The sequence below is a fragment of the Balaenoptera borealis genome (assembly GCF_965194805.1).
Source record: "Balaenoptera borealis genome assembly, chromosome: 1".
Classification (NCBI taxonomy): domain Eukaryota; kingdom Metazoa; phylum Chordata; class Mammalia; order Artiodactyla; family Balaenopteridae; genus Balaenoptera; species Balaenoptera borealis.
The window spans coordinates 185669419-185690003 of NC_138860.1; the positions used below are offsets into that span (position 1 = coordinate 185669419).

General features: G+C 44.5%; 2 protein-coding genes across 6 annotated transcripts in view; one reads left to right on the plus strand and one right to left on the minus strand.

Moving 5' to 3' along the window:
• The window catches only part of MTOR (mechanistic target of rapamycin kinase), a 125498-nt gene that overhangs the window by 46981 nt on the left and 57932 nt on the right, over positions 1–20585 (plus strand). For 3 of the 5 annotated variants that reach the window (XM_082380942.1, XM_082380943.1, XM_082380944.1), the window contains exons 26-29: positions 927–1069; positions 3702–3864; positions 3993–4138; positions 7926–8003. In XM_082380942.1, the coding sequence (XP_082237068.1) occupies positions 927–1069; positions 3702–3864; positions 3993–4138; positions 7926–8003 (530 nt within the window). The remainder of the gene's footprint in view (positions 1–926; positions 1070–3701; positions 3865–3992; positions 4139–7925; positions 8004–20585) is intronic. The other 2 variants (XM_082380945.1, XM_082380946.1) reach the window with 1 other exon arrangement.
• ANGPTL7 (angiopoietin like 7) lies at positions 8013–15014 on the minus strand. The gene is made up of 5 exons (XM_082382140.1): positions 12993–15014; positions 10253–10353; positions 9472–9666; positions 8620–8818; positions 8013–8395 (listed from the first exon to the last, which is right to left on the minus strand). Exons 1-5 carry the CDS (start codon positions 13360–13362, stop codon positions 8226–8228), a joined length of 1035 nt encoding a protein of 344 aa, XP_082238266.1. The 5' UTR covers positions 13363–15014; the 3' UTR covers positions 8013–8225.

The window sequence follows — 20585 nt, forward strand, 5'->3', positions numbered from 1 at the left end:
GAAGCCACCGCAATGAGAAGCCTGCGCACCACAGCGAAGAGTAGCCCCCGCTCACCGCAACTAGAGAAAACCGCGCGCAGCAACAAAGACCCAACTCAGCCATAAATTAACTAATTAATTTAAAAAAGAACACCCTCTGATGTGGGGACTATTATCCACACTTTACAGATGAGGAAACTGAGGCACAGGGAAGTTAAGTAACTTGCCCAAGATCAGACACCCAATACGTTACATACCTGGGATTTGAACTCCAGTCACTGAGCTCCACAGAGTGTGGCTGCTGACCACTCCCCTTTACTGCCCAGCTCCAGGGCCTGAATCTTTCCATCCACCTCCCTAAGCTGCCCCTGCTAGGACCTCTTGGTGCCTGGAGAGCTCAGAGTTTTGAGGAAAGTTGGAGGGGATAAACTGCAAAGTAAAAATTCAATCTGTTCAACTCCTTTTGTCTCATTCCACCATACTGCCGTGTACTCTGGGCTCAGTGCTCACCTGATGGTCACACTATTGAGGATGGTGTCAACCTGAGCATTTCCCCTCTCCCTGTGTGACTCTGCTGTAAGATGAGCCAGTGTCCCACTGCAGGGTGTCCCGGGCCCCTCACACACTGCTGGAGGCCATTCGGCTTTGTTGGATGCATTCTGAGTGTGACGGTCCCCATCCACTCTGGGGCTGTAGAGGTCTCTGCTTTGCAGATAGAGTCCAGTGCAAATGAGGTGTAAAACAGGCTTTCTTTATATTATGAGAGTTTGCTGCTTTTGTTTTATGGCTTTAAATATTACTCTTTTGTATTTGTGCTCGGGGAATTTTAATCATGAGAGGTATAATTTTATAAATCAAAGAAGTGGAATAATCATTAGCTAGGCAAGGGCTCTTTACAATTGGCCCTTACAGTTGATGGTTTTCCTTTGTCGCCTGTGGCATGATAGGCCTGGGGAGCTGCCAGAAGGGTCTCCAAAGATGACTGGTTGGAATGGCTGAGGCGGCTGAGCCTGGAGCTGCTGAAGGACTCCTCATCACCCTCCCTGCGCTCCTGCTGGGCCCTGGCACAGGCCTACAACCCGATGGCCAGGTATGGTGTGTCAGGGCTCCCTTCCTCCCAGCTTCAGATTGGGATCAAGAGGATCAGCACGTAGAAAATGTTGTATAAGAATTAGTTTTTATTAGCAGTAATAGTAAAAGGGTTTTTTAACTTTGTTAACCTCTGAGGGAAAAGATAAAAAGGCAAATTGAACAAGTTCTTATTATAGGAAAAACATCCATCTTAACCTTGCTAGTATACCTTTCCTTAGTAGATCTAGGTCCAAAACTTTAATTACGAAGTCATTTAACTCTGAAAACAACTATGTAATAACTTAACATAACCTGTTTTCCAATAATAGTGATACTCCAGTTATTTATTGCTGCATTACAAATACCCCAAGACTTAGTGGTCTAAAACAACAGCAGTCTAAAATTACTTATTTTACTCACAAATCTGCAATTTGGGCAGGACTTGTGGGAACAGCTTATCTCTGCCCCACACAGTGTCAGGGGTATTTGTCCAGGGGCTAGAAGATCCACTTCCAAGATGGCTCATCCATATGTCTGGTAAGTTGGGGCTGACTATTGGCTGGAAGTTCAGCCCTGGCCAGGGGCCCTGGTTCCTCTCCACGTGGATTGCCCTATGGATTGCTCAGGCTTCCTCACAGGATACTGGCTGGGTTCAAGAGTGAGTGTCCCCAGGGGAACGAGGCAGAAGTGCATGATGCTTGTATGACCTAGTCTTGGAGGTCACATAGTGTTACTTCTGTCCCACTGCATTGTTGAAGGCAGTCACAAAGGCCTACTCGGGCTCAAGGGGAGGAGACGTGGATGCCACCTTTTTATAGGGGAGTGGAAAGATCCTAGAAGAGCATATGGAACAGGAGCTAGTGCTGCAGCCATCTTCGGAAAATAGAATTTGCCATAAAAAATACTACAAACCTGTAACAGTGAATCTTAGTCATTGAAAATTTGGTTTATAAAAAGTTTTAATGCATGTAAAAGATTCATAGTATGATGTAAGTGCATAAAATGGAATACAAAATGGTATAAATGTGTGATTTCAACTATTAAAAGTATATGTACATAGGAAAAAGATCAGAAAGTAATACAATAATGATTATCTCTAAGTAGGAGGATTTAAGGAGCAGTTCTTTTCTTTTTTATTCTTTTCCTTATTTTCTAAATTTTTCTACAATGGACAGTTCTTATTTATAATGAGGCATTAAAAGGTGATTTAATTAACAATCCTTTTCATTAGCAAGAAGCAAAAAATGAGGTGTTCCATTTCACTTTCATCAGCACAGCTGGTTTGCTATTTGGAGTGTATTTAGCAAGAATAGCGATGGTCCCTGAGGCTGTTGCTTGGATGCCATGATTTAGTTCATCTGATTTCTTTCAAATATTTTATAATGCTTAAAAATCATTCCTAGGACTTCTCTGTTTCCATAGTGTGCAGATTTCACACGCTCGGCTACTGTAGCGTACCTCTCATCTGCTCCAAGTCCCTTTTGGGCACACTGTCATCCAAAAGAGGCTTGTGATAAAAATACACATATATGTCTATCCCCTTAGTGCCAAGTATGTTCATTTGGGAGCCAGCGTGGCCTTGGACCTAGATCAGAAAGCTTACTTCTTAATTTACACAGGGTTTCTTTCGGTCTTCATGTTATCCTTTGAATTTCAAATTTTGTTTTCTTCCATCAGATTCCAAAATTATATATACATCGATCTGACGTAACCTTTTAAAATATGTAATGAAAAGTAGATGTATAAGCATCAGATGCTTTACCCCATACATTATCCAGGCATATCCTGTAGTTTCCAACTCCCCTCTCCACACATTCACCAAAAGAAGAGGGGGGTAGGATTAAAATTCAGATGTCAGGGGTAGCAAATATATTCACCCAAGTGGTGCTGTAGTGATTTTAAATAGTTGTAGTGATCCTAGAAATGATACCTGTGCTTCCAGGTCTTCCCAAGGCCCCAGCTGTTAGAGGTTTGGCTAAGAGAATCTTTTAAGACTTATGGATTTGGATTCTATTTTCTAATACTGCTAGTTTCTTAAGTTCTGTTGTCATTTTGTTTATGACCATCCTACTAAAGGTTCTGCTTGTATTTTGAAAAGCAATAGCAGATGCTGCCTTTGCCACTTCTGATCTTAGGACTTTGGACATTGCCTGAGAAGAAACATCCCAAGAATCATTTGAAGATTATTGTTTTCTGAATCTGTTATGTCAACTGCTATGTTAGAAGTCCCTTTCTGTTCATGCCCTCCAAGGAAGAGAAGTGATGCAACCACTGTGGAGACAAGTTGCTTTTCTCTGCTCTTCTTTCTCCCCACGCACCCCGCCCCGCCCCCTCCCCCAGTCCCCTGTACCTGCGCTGTAAAATACAAGTCACTAGCCACGTGTGCTTCTTTTAACTTAATTAAAATTAACTGAAACTTAAAATGCAGTTCCTTAGTCACAGTGATCAAAGTTCAAGTGTTCATTGACCAATGGCTACCATATTGGACAGGGAAGATATAGACCATTTCCAGCAAGTTCTTTTGGACAGCTCTGGCCTGTATAACCATAATCAGTGATGCCGGGAGTAGATTGATAGGTGTGACTCTGTGGCACCAGGCAGAGGCAGGAGAGGCATTTCCAACATTTGTCTCCACTCCTGTCTGCCTTCAGGGATCTCTTTAACGCTGCGTTTGTGTCCTGCTGGTCTGAGCTGAATGAAGACCAGCAGGATGAGCTCATCAGAAGCATCGAGCTGGCCCTCACCTCCCAGGACATCGCTGAAGTCACACAAACCCTCTTAAACTTGGCTGAATTCATGGAACACAGTGACAAGGTGAGACTTTGCCCAATTGTCCAGATGGAGCCTGACAGGGAACCAGGTGGTGAGAGGGGAGAAGCGCCCACTCTTGCTTGTGCCCCGTCTGCCATTTTCCTATGCTGTGGGGTTCTGCTTTTCTCCAGGGCCCCCTGCCATTGAGAGATGACAATGGCATTGTTCTGCTGGGTGAGAGGGCTGCCAAGTGCCGAGCATATGCCAAAGCGCTACACTACAAAGAACTGGAGTTCCAGAAAGGTCCCACCCCTGCCATCCTAGAGTCTCTCATCAGGTAGGCCATAAACCCTTTTTAATTGCTGCCTTCATCTAAAATGACCTCTCTTCTCCCACTGCCTGGTGACAGTTCACTGGAGGCACTTGGAGACCTCTGCTCTGTGAAATCTGCCATCAGGCCTGGCCAGCACGTTTAAATGAGATGTGGTTGCAGATGGCTCTCCCCAGTATTCTAGCCAGAAGTGTCATTTCTGTTGACCCTTAGCACCTGGGCTTCTGTTGTTTTCCAACCTGTGCTTACTTGTCCCAATGAAATTAGCCTAGAAGCAGTTCTGTGGACAGAGCAGCCTAGGAAAGATAGATTTTACGTCCGGGTTAGATTGCGATTTCTGGCTTGGGACTAGGAGCTGGATTCTGTGCCTCAAAGACCACCCAAGGGCAGGGTGGGTTTTTATTGGCTAAATATGTTGGTGCCTGAGTCTTCCTCCTTGGAGTTCTATGAATGTAAAAGACAGAGTCTGAAATTCAGTGGCCTTTTCCCCTCATTTGCTTATGTTCTCTCATAAGATGGTTTTGAGTCTTCTGGGTATGGAAAAAAATAGGTTGTTTAATAAATTTTTTGCTGTTATGAAATTACAAGCAGCCTTAAATGTTAGCTCCACAGCTCCTAGAGAACTGTTCACTTCCCCTAATGATCATCAGAGAATATTAACTTCAGGATCTAATTATCTTCATGTAAATGCTAACATGGTTGATTATTTCACTACAGATAGTTTAGGAAAAGTCACCCAGCTAGTAAGTACCTCCACTGTGGCTGAAACAGCCTGCTGTGTGTGGTGCTTCCTTCATTTGAAAGGAAAATCAAATAACCAAGTTCTCTGCTAGCTCTGCTTTTGAGTAGATGCTAAAAAGTGTTCCTTTAAACACTTTAAAAAGTGACCAAAAAGATAGAAATAGAATCGTTTTTGCCCAAATAAATTGGACTTTGAATGTCGATTTCTAAAATACCACATATGGTGACATATTTTTTTGGACATTAACCTTGTCACAAAAAGTTTATACTTCAGTTATTCAATCGTGTATCTATAAAAGTATGAGTAAATTTCAGCAACTATAGGTTTTGATTAATGTAATACAGATGTTTTGTCCCTGCCAACTTTATTGAGGAGTAATTGACAAATATAATTGTATATATTTAAAATGTACAGCATGATGATTTGATATGCATTATGGAATGATTACTGAGATCAAGGTATTTAACACATCCATCACCTCTCATGGTTAACTCTTTTTTGTGTGTGTGTGGTGAGAATGCTTAAGATCTACTCTCGGCAAATTTCAAATATACAAAACTATATTATTAGCTATAGTTGCTATGCTGTGCATTAGATACTCAGAACTTACTCATCTTACAACTGAAAGTTTATACCCTTTCACCTACATCTCCCCGCTTCCCCATTCTCCAATCCCCTGGCAACCACCATTCTATTCTGTTTTTATGAAATCAGCTTTTTAAAAAATGATTCCACATATAAGTGATACTATACCGTATTTGTCTTTCTCTGTCTTAATTTACTTAGCATAATGCCCTCTAGATTCATCCATGTTGTCACAAATGGTAGAATTTCCTTCTTTATGGCTGAATAATATTCCATTATGTGTATATTATATGTGTGTGTATGTACATATATATATACACACATAATATATATATATACATAAACTATATTTCACATTTTCTTTATCCATTCATCTTTTGAAGGACATTTTAGGTTGTTTCCATATCTTGGCTATTGTGAATAATACTGCAGTGAACATGGGAGTACAGATATCTCTCTGAGATAGTGATTTTGTTTCCTTTGAATATATATCCAGAAATGGAATTGCTGGCTCACATGGTACTTCTGTTTTCAATGTCTTGAGGAACCACCAGACTGGTATAGTGGTGTAGTAGCTGTACCACTTTACATTCCCACCAACAGTGCACAAGGGCTCCCTTTTCTCCACTTCCTTGCCAACCCTTATTGTGTCTTGTCTTTTTAATAATCGTCATCCTACCAGGTGTGAGGTGATATCTCATTGTGGCTGTGCTTTGCGTTTCCCTGAGGATTAGTGGTGTTGGGCACCCGGTCACGTACCCATTGGCCAGTTGGATGTCTTCTTCAGAAAAATGGACTGTTTAGGTTCTTGGCCCATTTTTGAATTGGATTATTTGCTTTTTTGCTCTTCAGTTGTGTAAGTTCTTTATATATTTTAGATACTAATCCTGGGTTATGGTTTACAGATATTTTTCTCCCATTCTGTAGATTGTCTTTTCAATTTATTGATCGTTTTCCTTTGCTGTGCAGAAGCTTTTTAGTTTGAGGTAATCCCACTTAATTTATTTTAGCTTTTGTTGCCTAGAGCCTCAATTTTCTTTAGTTGTGGGGTGTATAGCTGATGAGAGAAAATTATTAGCTACTTCTGCCCTAGGCATCTTGTGCTCTTCCTTCTCTTCATCTCCTAACCCCCAATCTTTTTCTTCTCTCTCCAAGCAGTACTATGCTGGCCCAAGAGCGTCTCAGATCCCCTGCCTGCCTTAGGAAGTTTCTGTCTGACTGCCTGTCCCATGGGAAGCCCTACTCCAGTGTACTTCTCCTCTACTCACTTTACCTCTTTGAAAATCCTGAGGGTCTTGTTTTTAAGGTTAAGTAGGTTCCCAACAATCAAAGGACTATAGGTACAGTAGAAAATAGTGAGTTCGAGAATTATGCTTACCTTACACTGACTAGTTCAAGTGAATGGTCCTTTTTGAGAAGGAAAAACTGCTTTCTGAAGGTCAAAATTATTTGACATCTGTTATGACTAAAGATGTTTCTTTTCCCTCTGCGTATATGTAAGTTTGCTCAAGTAGAAAGTAGGAGTGTTGGTTTGCAAAGTGTTTTGAAGCCAGGTGGTGGCGCTGGCCTCTGTGGCGGTTGGGTGGAGGTCAGACAGAGTCTGACCTCTTCCAGTGGATGCTGCTGCCCTTTTTGTCCCTCGCTTTTTCATCTTTGGCTTCCTGCTCCTCCCTTGGTTTCCCTGAAGACTGCAGCACACTCAGAGTCTCTTTCTCACGGCTCACTCTCTGATTTTTCACTTAAAACTTTCCACCATGCTCTCAGTGGTAATAGTAATAATTTTAAAAGGAATGAGGTTTAAAAGAGTTTATTGTAGAAGGAAGAAAAAACTTTGAATGTTTAAAACAAACTACAATATTGTATTTCTACAAAGCAAAATGCTTATATACAGCATGAATTATTTCTTAACCATAGTGCCATTTACCTTCCTGCTTCAGCCATTTTTTATAGATGAGATAAAAGAGGAAGCTCTTTGAGCCCTTTTCTTACAAAGTAAATAAAAATAGACATTATCTGTATTGACTGTGAATATTTTAAGGCAGTTTTTTTGCAAGCGTCCACAGGGACTTATCTTCCCCTCCCGCTGGAGCTCCTGCCACCTCTGGACCCACTTCCTGCCTCTCAGTGCTGGGCCCTGATCGAGGCCGAGCAGGGGAGGTGCTCAGAGGCCAATTGCAAGGCCCAGAGCCCTGGAGTTTCCTCCAGTCAATTCCAGCCTGGGTCCGTTCACCTCCAGCAGAAAAATGTTTGTCTTTAAAAAAAAATTGTGTAGACTGAAGATAATTTCATTGGATTTAAAAGCAGAAACTCCTCTCCTCCACCACCCTCTTCACTCCTTTCTCTAACACCCAAGAGAATCAAAATAATCTGGTCCTTTTTAGCAAAGGGATTTATTTTCTGCCCTCACATAAGCTAGGCCTTAAGGAAAATGGTTAAAGTGAGCTCACAATTATTTTTCTTTCACAGAAAAATCCTGTGGAAAAGAAGCTGCTGCTATGTCAGGGATCACAGGCAGACAGCCCACTCAGGCCAGCCCCCTGAGAAGTATGTGTCTGGACCCATTGTGTTTAAATACTTCCTCCCGTTTACTGTAACGTCCTCAGTACATAGTTTTTTTTGTTCTCCTAAGAGACTTACTCTCTCACTGAAGATGATAGGCCATTTTCTGTCCCTGCCCTTTCTATACTCCCTTCCTCTCCTCCTCTGCCTTTTCCCAGCCTCCGTCTGTCTCCGTTTCTCCAGCCCTGCTCCAGAGCAGGCTTCTTTTCATGGCTGGAAGTCTTCTGGGCGGATTTTCATCTCCACTCGTTTGAGGGAGTAGCTAGAGCCGTGCCAGCCGTACCAGGTGATGCCGTCCAGGTGCCTGTTGTGCTCCCCGAGGCGGTAGTAAACGCCGTTGAGGTTGGAGTCTGTGCAGCAGTTGTACCAATATCCACCTGGGACAGGAGACAGGTCAGTGCTGGTCTGTCCTTGGAAATAGCTGATAGACTAGGCAGCAGGGATTTGTGATGTTTTTTAAACTATACCTAAGCCATTAGGGTCAGTGTCAAACAGGAGTACCAAAGCCAGAATACCAACTGCAGTTACAAATTCACTCTTTCTCCTCCAGTGGGACTATGGCCTTGTACCTGAACTCCCACCTCCCAACCCCAGCTCTCACCTTTCCGGAGCTGGGCGCACTTGTCTAAGCAGTTGTCATTGTCCTTGTCCTTGGTGCTGAAGGCTGTGTTGTTGTGATAGACCAGGGCATCGTTCCCCACGTTGCCGCTGTAGTTCCCCAGGAAGAGGCGGTAGCTGTTCCGTTCATTGCCCAAAGCAAAGTGGCTGTACTCAGCGTAGCGCATGTTGCCCTCCCAGTCCTGTCCGGGGGGCAGAGCCTTAGAAAACTGCAGCGGGGCCTCCTTTCCTACCATCCTGCACCTCTTCCCTCTCCCCAGCTGCAGCCATACACCTTTTTACTACTTTTTACTTCTTTATTACTTGTCTACCTCTAGTTTAACACACTAACCTGGGAATCAGAAAACAAGGGTCCTAGATCAGACTTCTCTCCTGGGTCACCATATGGCCCTGGTTAGTCTCTCGTTCTCTTCCCCTTTACATCCCTGTCTGTAAGGCGTACACGTGTGTGTGTTTTGCTGTATCCCACTCTGAGATGTCATAAGAGTAACTTGAGAACATAGTGACGCTTCAGGGCCTTTGATGAGGGTCACCAACCGATACCAGTAAGGTTTGCATGTAGAGGACCTCATGCCCCAGGCCAGGGCAGGGACCACAGTGTTTCAGCCCGGCTGACTGTTGGATTCCTCTGCTCTGGCCTGAGTCTGGCCTCTCCCTTGTACCTGCAGCCTCGTTTTTGTGAAAAATAGGAAAAAAAACCCTATTATTCCTCAACTGTACTGCAACCTGCAGGAAAACCATCATAACAAGTACCCCAGCCGATGGTGAACAGGAGTAGGAATGACGCCCAGGAGCTGTGCGCAGCGGGGCGTGGCGGGCCTGGTCTCGTGCTTACCTCCATCTCCACGCGTAGCCGGGTTGGCCGCCTGGAGAGCCGGTGGATGTGGTCGTTGCCCAGCCAGAAGTCCCCGTGGATGCTGCCGAAGCCCTGCTGGTACTGCTTCCAGTCCCGGAAGAAGGAGACGAGGCCGCTCTTTCTCCTCTGAATGGTGGTCCAGCCACCACCTGAAGTCTCCATGTCACAGAACACCTGGAGCAGAGGGGGTGCCCTCCCCGGTCAGGACGTGCCCAGGCAGGCAGCGCGAGCCTGAGCGTGGCTTCCCACCCTTCTCCCACCCCGCAGAGCCAGGGGACGTGTGCCCTTCCACAGCCATGCTGGCTCACTAGGCAACGATTCTGCCCCCGGGTTGGCAAGCTGGGCAGGCTGGTGGTTTGCTGAGATCACAATTGAGGATAAGAGCAAGTGCACGGAGAGTCTGAAGGGAAAAAGTCCAGGTCCTTCTGACACACTCCCTATATGTTCTCTTTTCTCCTCCCCAAAGAGTCACCGCCGTAGGATGCGGCAAGGGATCGCAGCTAGTTAGGTGGTGGTTATAGCATTATCCAACTATGTTAGAAGGTTTAGTGTTTGGTTGCTAATGATTTGAAGGAGCAAAGCAGACGCCTGGATTTTTTTTCCCCCATGAATTGAGTGTTTAGATAGCTCTCTGGTATTGTGTGTTTGCTTCTCTGTCTTGAGTTTCCCTCTCTTTAGACTGTGTGTGACTGGCCCTGTTGTCCCCCGCCTTTGAGGGGGTGGAGGATAGATGGTAGTACATGGGCTGTGACGACCTCACCTCCAGCTCAGGGCTGCCCAGGAAGTCATCGGGAGGAAGCTTGTACACTCCAGAGATGCGGTAGTTCTTCTGGTAGAGAGATGAGCAGTCATAGATGGCATCTACAAAAGGAGGAAACCACAGGGTGAACATCCAAACCCAGGGGCTCTGTGGCTAGCCGGCATCCCTGCTGCATCTAACTTGAAAGTCTAGGAAGGGAGACCTCATTTCTACCACAAAATTCACGGGAGTGTTCATTGCTGGGCAGTGTCTGGACTTGGGAGAGGTGGGCATCAGGAGGCCAGGAACGGGTGTGTTTTGGCCTCACTGGTGGTAGGGCTGAGGGCTAGGGAAACCCTTCACCTGGATAGCACAACGGTACAAACAGGTGACTTCAGGTCTGTGCTGAAATAAATGATCCTCCTGTAGTTCTAGGGCATGAATTCTGGAAACGTTACAGTGTGTGAGGGCCACTCACAGATCCTCCTGTTTAATAGATGCAGCTTCTGGGACAGCCAGCCTCTATTCCTAAATAAGTCATGAAGATCTCATAGGGTCTGGTTTTATTGTTTCTCGGTTTGTTTTTCTTGCTTTTCAGAGGTAATGGCTACTGCCTACTAGGTCCCTTATTAGCAGAGATTTATAATTTTATCTTTCCCTCCTTAATCCAACACTGCTAGACAAATGAAAATGCAAACACCCTAAGGAACCCTTGGAGGCCTTCCCCTGACACCATTATTAAAACAAGGAAATGAGAGCTTTGGGCAAGCGGGCTTTCACTCTGAGGTTGATTTTAATGTTTCCTCAGCTGCCCTGGGGGCTAGTGCTTTATGAAAGATTTTGTCTCCTTGTTGTTCTAAATATCAAAGAGCATTGTGGAAGGGACAGCCTTTCCAGATAGGATTCAGAGAGCAGGAACTCTCGCCTATCTAGGAGATGCCTCCTGCCCACTGTATCTTGGGATTCTTTTCTTGATGACCGCTGCACTGGACCTTCAAGAAGAAGGCAGTTTCCCGCTGTGGGAATTGTTCAAGGCAGAGCACTTTGGGGAGGGGAAATGGGAGACCCTTGTCTTCCCTATCAGAGGTCATCACTTCCTCTTACTGATGAAAGCATCAACTTACTGCTTTCTCCAAGGGGCTAGCTACTTACAAAGTATAAAGGTGACCCCGTACCTGGTAGCAGAAAAGAAAAGTAAGGAATGATGGCCTGGGCAGGAAGAGTAAGAGGCCCGGCAAGACAGCTGCATTTGACTCCCAAGAAACTCCTTGCTGGGAGATGAGAAAATCCCGTTTGGAGGAGCAGGACGTGACATTGGTCAGATTCCTCTGTCTCGCCTGGTCTCCTGTGTGTCTGGTTTCATCACACAGACCAAATCAGGACTCACTTGTCTGGAAAATGGCCTGAGAAGACCTTTCTAGTCCCAAACTGAGAGTCAGGAAGTACATGCTTAGAAAGTGATTTACACACACAAAAATTTTTTTATTGGAGTATAATTGCTTTACAATGTTGTGTTAGTTTCTGCTCTACAGTGAAGTGAATCAGCTATATATATACATATATCCCCTCCCTCGTGGACCTCACTCCCCCCATCCCCTATCCCACCCATCTAGGTCATCACAGAGCACCGAGCTGAGCTCCCTGTGCTATACAGCAGGTTCCCACTAGCTATCCATTTTATACGTGGTAGTGTATTTATGTCAAACCTAATCTCCCAGTTCATCCCACACAAAATTTTTAAGCTTAATTTCATGTTAAAACTTTTTCTTCATTTGAGTTGAGGATAACCAGTAAGACTTACTCTGCTCTTTATTCTTGGCTTGGTTTATAATATGACCAAAAAGATTTTCTTTTAAGTTTTTATATCAGCAAGAAATGACATATCTATAGACTATGCTCCTTGTAACTAATAATTTCCTGATAATTTCAGCAAACCAAATTTCTGTCTGAACAATAAATTCACCTTGGCCTGTCTAAGCCTAGCTAAGTAGAAACTGAATATTGTTTTGGAAAAGAAAACAGTCAACGTATCTTATTTTCGGCCTACTAAAAATGTAAATTTCAACATTGCATTTTCCTGTATAACTGGGGAGAATATTATTTGCAATTTTGGGAAAAAATAGAAATACCAGAATTGAGGAACCTTGAGGAGCCAGTCCTTTTTGAACATGAAGGAATCCTTCAGATGGCTCTGGGAGGTGTCTGTGCACTTAATTCTGAGCCAGTGAGAATTTGGTTGGCAGACAGGACACCGAAGTCCATTAATGCCCATTCCACTAAATCCCAGGGACCCGAGAGAACTGTTTTTGGCAAAACTTTGCTTCTAGAGACGTTATGATTTTGGTGTTCATTCCTGCTTCCTTGGGACTGAGAGTACAGCCGGTCAGCTCTGGGTAAGGAAGTGGACTAATCAGGAAAACTTGAACCCAGTTTCTAAGATTTGCTTTGTGACTTTGAGCAAACCGCATGATCTCTCTGTGTTCCAAGATGGTAATTCATACCTTCAATAGGCCGAAACATTGCAGGGATAAAAAAAAAGCTGGGTAAACGTACAGAACCTTAGAAATCAAAAGAAATACTTCGTAAGCCTTTGCTAAAGAGAAAATAGAGCTGGTGGCACGTACCCAAGAAAGTAAGTTCCATAAGAACCCCCAGGGATCGTTCTGACGACCACGTCACCTAGGAGCAATGCTGCAGACGGGAGGCGCTCGACTATGTGAGGGGGAAGGTGGTGAGTAGCGTGAGGACACGTCCTCCTTACCTGCCAAGGTCTGGGTGACAGTCTGCGCTGCCTGCAGCTGCATGATGCCGATCTGATTGTTCATCTCGGAGTACTTGCTCTCGGCCTCTGTGAGCCGCGACTCCATGCGCTTGGAATTGCTCTCCAGCTCCATCACCTGCATGACCACGCTGACCCAGTCCCTTTCCTGCTTCCTGCTCAGGTCGCTCAGCAGGCTGCTTAGGTTGGCAATTTGGGCCTTGAGCTCCTTCGCCTCCTCACAGCAGCCGGCCACGGTGAGCTCTGCAGGTGTCTTGCGCTTAGGGGGCTTCTGTGGCCACACTGGGTGGCTGACAAAGGCCACAGTGAAAATGCAGAGCCAGGCCACGGCCGAGAGAGTCTCTTTCAGCATCTTTCGTGGGCCTGGTTGAGGAAGGCTCTTCCTCTGGGGAAATCTGGCTGTGCCCAGCTGAGGTATGCAAAGCTGCGGCAAATTAGAACCTAGCCCTTTTGCTCTTGGTGGACTTACCACTTTGTTGTTCCTCTCTCCTTGCTCTTTCTTAGCCTTTCTCAAAACTTGAGTTTCTGAAAGTGCAGCTTAATTGGGTATCCTATAGCTTTCCTTCCCAAGACTGAATGCTCGACAAACTCAGCATCTTAAATATTGTTTGCTGCCTGCACCTCCACCCCTACCATGGCCGTGCATAGCGCTTTAGCCCCTCCCAGCTCATCTGGGAGGGTCAGGTGCCTGTTGGGTGAAGTCAGCGTAAACTTAGGCCAGAGGAGGGGAGGAGAGAGACAGGGGCAGTCTTTCTTTCCTTGCCTGCACAGTCTCTGGGCTAAGACAAGAGGACTGAATTCGTATGTTTCCAGTTTTGCCTATTAGATTGTACCCCTGCCAGCCACTGGCTCTGCTCTATCAGCAAACAGGGCAGGGTCAGAAGAATTTCCAGATTCCATTCTAAAGGTTATATAATCATGGGGTGAGCATAGGGTAGGCAAAGAGAGTTGGGAATAAGACTCTCCACTCACAGGGAGACCTGTTAATGCAATCCACGCTGTTTATACGAGGCTCTAGTCTATTTTGGCATCCTTCTGAATGTGCTTTTAACAAGGCTCGTTATTCCCTTCTCTGATCATCATTCAGTGTTTTACAAAACCCTCTTTTGGCCTGGATCTAACGCTATCTCACATTTGAAAATTTCCAAGTTAGAAAAGCTTTAGAAATAGAAGGATAGAGGAAATCTCTTAAGAAGCAAAAAAAGACTTTGTAGCTTGTACCCACAGGATTTACCCAATTGTCTTTCTTTTTACGTACTTTCTCCTTCAATAAAGAATGGGCCAGTGTTCGCCTCTCATACTTGACATTTGGCATGGAAGTGGCAGCGATGGCAGCAGGGGTGAAAACGCAGGACTTGGTCCCGGGATGGGCACCTGCACACCCATCAGTGTTCAGGCAGAACAGAGAACAGGCACGGCCACGGCCCATGGTTCTAAACCTGGAAAGTGTGTTAAAACGTAGAGAAAAGCATCCCCATTGCCTAATAATCCATGTCTAGAGTCTCATTTCCCTTGTCCTATGGAATATGGTTTGCAGATTTATTCTCTATATATGATATATATATCCCTGACAATAGGGATATTGTAATTTTTCACGTACTGTATTTAAAGGAGATTCCTCCTTTGAAAACAAATGGGGAAAAAAGCTGGGTTTTCAGCAAATCTTAAATCCTTAAAATGAGCTTTTCACTAAGAAGGTAAACAGAGTTCCCTCTGTCCATGCACGGTAACTGTCTTCGGAACATACTCTCGCTGTTTCCGGGTGCAGTGCTTATACTGTTGCTATTCCGTATGGACCCTTCACACACAAGCCTGAGGCCGGGCAGCCCTTCCCGCCGTGACCTCCAGAGCCTTTTTCCAGTCAGGGCTTCTGTTTCTCAGGAAGTCATTTCTGTTCAGGCAGCTGGAGTTACCAAACACTTTTTTTTTTTCCTGTAAATCAAAAAGCAGGAGTGGATCAGGTGGATCAGGGTTTGTTTGCTCACCTCCTCATCTCCTTTGCCTGCTTAGGAGCGAGGACGTCGCTGGAGTCCTATAGCAGCTTGTCATTCTGCTCAAAGGGGTCTTTCCAGAATTGGCACCGTCAGCCAGTCCCTGCTCTCTCTTTGCACGTGTCTAGTCCCGCCGGGCACTGCAGCCTTAGCTCGTGGAGCTCACTTCACTAAGGCGAACCTGGCCCCGACCGCCAGCATCCAACGGGGTCGTTTAGCGGGGTCTACTGAACTCCATGAGGATCTTCAAGATGACCTCCTAGCCAGCTTAACCGACACTGAGCCCTGCGCTTAAACCGTGCGGCACACGACTGTATGTAGCATGACACACGATGCTGCTGCCTTGGTAGAGAACATCACGGAACAATGGCGCTTTATGGATTCCTGGCCGGCTTTTTGTTTGTTCTTTCCAGTAACCATTTCCTCTGCCCAAACAGAAAAATCTTGTTATGAATAGATTTTCATATCTGGGCAGAAAATGAATCGATCATTCATATTTGCAACCCATGTAGCAGTCCTTTCCAGGAAAGGTAGGAAGGGGTTCCTAAGTTTGGATCAGAAGCATCTAGCTTTTAGCATGAGTGCCTACTCTCTGACATTTGTTTTCTGGAAACTTATTTCTAACATAAGGCTTAAGTTGGAGACAGAAGCTTTTTTTATTTGAACATTTTCTTAAATTGTCTAAGCTGCCCAAATCTTCAACACCCCCCCGCCCCATTTTGAGAAAAATAGCTAATTAAGAGTATATCCCACGCCAGAAGATTATCTGTCCTCCAAAACGTCTACAACCCTAGGGTGTCCTAGATTCTGAATTTCTGAAAGAAGGAAAAATAAGTCCTTGTTTTGAGTACAGCTAAGCCAGTAGAGAAAACCAGGACAAATGCGGAAGACTAGAGCAGTTTTCCCTTCTCTGAGAGGCTTTTAATCCCTTCTCTGCCCTTCGGTGAACAATGTGACCATAAAAAATGGGAATTAATTGAGAAAATATGGAAAACCTGTGTTGGACACCTTACAGTTTTTCCTTTTCTCCATTTTGCTGGTGGTGAAAGAGGGTCAGCTTGGAGCTCCTGAGAAAGATGTTTATGAGAATAAAGCTTATGTTCTTTTGGGAAAAGCCAGTGAGCTTTTACTTCACAGTCTGGGCTGTGCTGCCTTAGGCTGGCACCAAGGATTGGAGGTGTCCGAGCAGCCTGGGAATTCCAGAGCTGAGAAGGGCCTAGAGCTGGTCTTTCCTTCTCCCCCAATAGGGGCGTCATGTCTCATTTTCTTGAAAATGTTCCTGTTGGAGAGACTCCTCGTTTTCCAGTGTATTCACGCCCCTGCCTACTCTTACACCATCCTGCCAAACTGGTGAGGGAGGAACAGCTGCCCTCAGTGCCAGGCTCTGTTGAATGAATACATCTCAGAAGAATCTGCCTTGTTGTTAGTTTAGCTGTGTGTTTGTGGTCATATTTTTTTTTTTTAAAGGGAACACTATTTATTTATTTATTTATTTATTTATTTATGGCTGTGTTGGGTCTTCGTTTCTGTGCGAGGGCTTCCTCTAGTTGCGGCAAGCGGGGGCCACTCTTCATCGCGGTGCGCGGGCCTCTCACTGTCGCAGCCTCTCTTGTTGCGGAGCACAGGCTCCAGACGCGCAGGCTCAGTAGTTGTGGCTCACGAGCCTAGTTGCTCCGCGGCATGTGGGATCTTCCCAGACCAGGGCTCGAACCCGTGTGCCCTGCATTGGCAGGCAGATTCTCAACCACTGCACCACCAGGGAAGCCCTGTGGTCATATTTTACTTCCGAAGTCTTCTAATGAGCCACAGCTGCCTTACTACATGTGGCCGTTTAATCCCTGACCCTTCTACCGCTCAGTCCTACTTCCATCTCAGCCCAAAGTCCAGGTCCATCGCAGAAGGTATTTGCACCTCTTCCCTAAGCCTTCTAGTTTGCCACTTCTCCCAAAGAGTGTGTCCTGGGCTTATTAGAAACCATTTCTTTCAGGCCTCCTCTTAGCGTCTACTGTTTAATTATAGCACCTAGCAAAAAAGTCTGTCTCTGAACCCTCTTAGGAATTTGTAGCCTCAGGTGCCTCGCAGGCTAGGTGGAGAGACAGACAGCTGAATTCCAGGGCAATGTGACATGCTGGGGTGGGGGACACAGCAGAGGGGGAGTGCCCAACCCAGATGAGGTTCTGGAAGGTCTCCCGAGGGAAGTGATATCCAGGGTTGTTGTTTTTGTGGGGTTTTTTGTTTTTTTGTTGTTTTTTAAAGGAAGAAATAGCCAGAAGTGGGAGAGGCATTCTGAGCCAAGGTGCCGCTGTATGAAAAGCCTGGGCTTATAGAACCTAAGTAGTCAAGTGTGATGTTAAGGGGCAAGAAGGAAGAGGAGTGGTGGCAGGAATTAAAGCTGGAGGAGTGGAGGTGCGTCGGGCCTGAGGGCCCTTGTGCATCCCGGCAAGGCTGTAAGTGTTACTTGGGAGACAGGGGGCTGTGGAAGGAAGCCAGGAAGCTTTTACTTCTTGCTTTGTTTTTTTTTTTGAGTCTCACCAGGACAGTGGCTCTTTGTAGTTACCAAACAAGATTTTTAACTGGAAGTGGGTGGCTTAGAACATTAGAATTTCTTAAAATTGTAATGCATTCATATTAAATGCCCTGAAGGGCTCATCTGGCTTGAGGATTAACTGAGGTGGTATCTGAGGGACTTAAAGTAATTAGGTCTAGAATCAGATAAATCTGGGTTCTAATCCCTTCCCATCACTTGATAGTTATATGACCCTGGGCAAATTAATTAACTTCTCGGAGTTGACCAATCTGTGAAATGGGGATAAAAATTTTAACTACTCCTGGACTTCCCTGGCGGTCCAGTGGTTTGGACTCCGTGCTTCCACTGCAGGGGGCACGGGTTTGATCCCTGGTTGGGGAACTAGGATCCCACATGCTGTGCAGCACAGCCAAAAAAAAAAAAAAAAATTATAACTATTTCACAGGATTTTTGTGAGGACTAAGTTAAATATAGCAAAAGATTAAAAATAGCTAAGGCATTTTTGAAGAAGAAAAATAAATTTGGAGGAATTACCTTATTAGAAATCAAGATTTATCTTAAAGCTACAGTAAGTAATTAAGGCAATGTAGTATTGGCACAAGGATAGACAAATAGATAAATGGAGCAGATTTGAATGTCCAGAAACAGACCCACACATATATGAACCCTTGATTTATGACAAGGTACCACTATAGAACAGTGAGTTCCTCTGGGTAGGCTAGATAGCCTTATGGGGGGGATAAAGGTTCTTGACCCTTACCCCATACCGCACCCAAAACCTCAAGTCCAGGAGATTTAAATTCTAAATCGGAAAACAGTAGGTCTTCTAGAAGATAACATAGGAGATTATCTTCAGCATCTTGGGATAAGCAAAGATTTCTTAAACAAGATTTGAAAAACACTAACCATAAAGGAAAGCATCATTAAATGCAGTAAAAGGAGTCATTTCTTTTCACTGGAAAACACCATGAAGAAAGTGAAAAGGCAAGAAGGTATCTCCAGTACATACTTCTGTGTATACTGTACCCAGAGTATATATAGAACTCCTAACAAACAAACAAAAGGTAGCCAATGAAAAGATTGGCAAGAGATGTGAATAGGCACTTATTTCACAAAAGATTATGCCCAAAAGGCCAGTCAACACATGAAAAATTGCTCAGGCTCATTAGTCATTATGGAAACTCAAATTTAAACTATATGGTGCAGGACTTCCCTGGTGGCGCAGTGGTTAAGAATCCGCCTGCCAGTGCAAGGGACACGGGTTCGAGCCCTGGTCTGGGAAGATCCCACATGCTGCGGAGCAGCTAAGCCCATACGCCACAACTACTGAGCCCGCGAGCCACAACTACTGAAGCCCGCGTGCCTAGAGCCCGTGCTCTGCAACAAGAGAAGCCACCGCAGTGAGAAACCTGCCACACCACAACAAAGAGTAGCCCCTGCTCCCCGCAACTAGAGAAAGCCCACGCATAGCAACAAAGATCCAACGCAACCAAAAATAAATAAATAAAAATAAAATTAAAAAAAAAAAAAAAACCAGAAGGTGCAACTTACACACCAATCAAAATGGCTGAAATGGAAAACACTAAATTCCAAGTGTTGACAAAGATGTGGAGCAACTGGGATTTCCATACCCTTCTGGTCGAAATGTAAACTGGCAGTTTGTCAGTATCTTCTGAGACTGGAACATGCCCCTGTAAGCGAGCAATTCTACTGCGAGATTTGTTCCCACCAGAAATGCGAGCACACACGCACCGAAGACACATACAGGAATATTTGTCTGGACTTCCCTGGTGGTCCAGTGGTTGACTCCGCCCTTCCAATGCAGGGGGTGTGGGTTCGATCCCTGGTTAGGGAACTAAGATCCCACATGCCGCGTGGTGCGGCCAAAAAAAAAAGGAATGTAGTAACGTGACTTATCATAGCCCCAAACTGAAAACAGCATAAACCCCCATCGACAGTAAGACAGATAAATTGTGGTATGTTCATACAGTGACATACTATTCAGCAGTAAAAAGACAAAACTACTGTGGCATGCAACGACATGGACGTATCTCATAAACATAATGTTGAGTATTTATATAGAGTTCAAAACCTGGTGAAACTAACCAATTGTATCAGAAGTGAGATAGTTGTTACCTCTTATGAGTTGTTACCTCTGGGGATGAGAAGGGAAGCCGTGATTGGGAGAAGGCTTGGGTGCTTCTGGGATGCTGGCAGTGTGTTGTGTTCTATTTTCTGGTCTGGGTGGTAGTTATAAGGGCATCTTCACTTTGTGATAATTTATCAAGCTGTACAATTAGGTGTATACTTTCCTGTGTATATATGTTGTACTTCAGCCAGGAAGCTTATTTAAAAATAGATAATGCACATAAAACACTTTGTTTTTTTAAAAATTTTATTGAAGTATAGTTGATTTACAACATTGTGTTAATTTCTGCTGTACAGCAAAGTGACTCAGTTATACACATACATATATTCTTTTTCACATTCTTTTCCATTACGGTTTATCACAGGATATTGAATATAGTTCCCTGTGCTATACAGTAGGACGTTGTTGTTTATCCATCCTGTAAATAATAATTTGCATCTGCTAATCCCAATCTCTCAGTCTTTCCCTCCCCCCACTGCACCCCCCCCTTAGCAACCACAGATCTATTCTCTATGTCTGTGAGTCTGTTTCTGTTTGGTAGATACGTTCATTTGTGTCGTGTTTTATATTCCACATATGAGCAATATCATATGGTATTTGTATTTCTCTTTCTTACTTCCATTAGTGTGATAGTCTCTAGGTCCATCCATGTTGCTGCAAATGACATTATTTCATTCCTTTTTATGGTTGAGTAATATTCCATTGTATGTATATATACCACATCTTCTTTATCCATTCATCTCTCAGTGGACATTTAGGTTGTTTCCATGTCTTGGCTATTGTAAATAGTGCTGCTGTGAACATAGGGGTGCGTGTATCTTTTCAAATTATAGTTTCATCTGGATATATGCCCAGGAGTGGGATTGCTGGATCAAATGGCAACTCTATTTTTAGTCTTTTGAGGAACC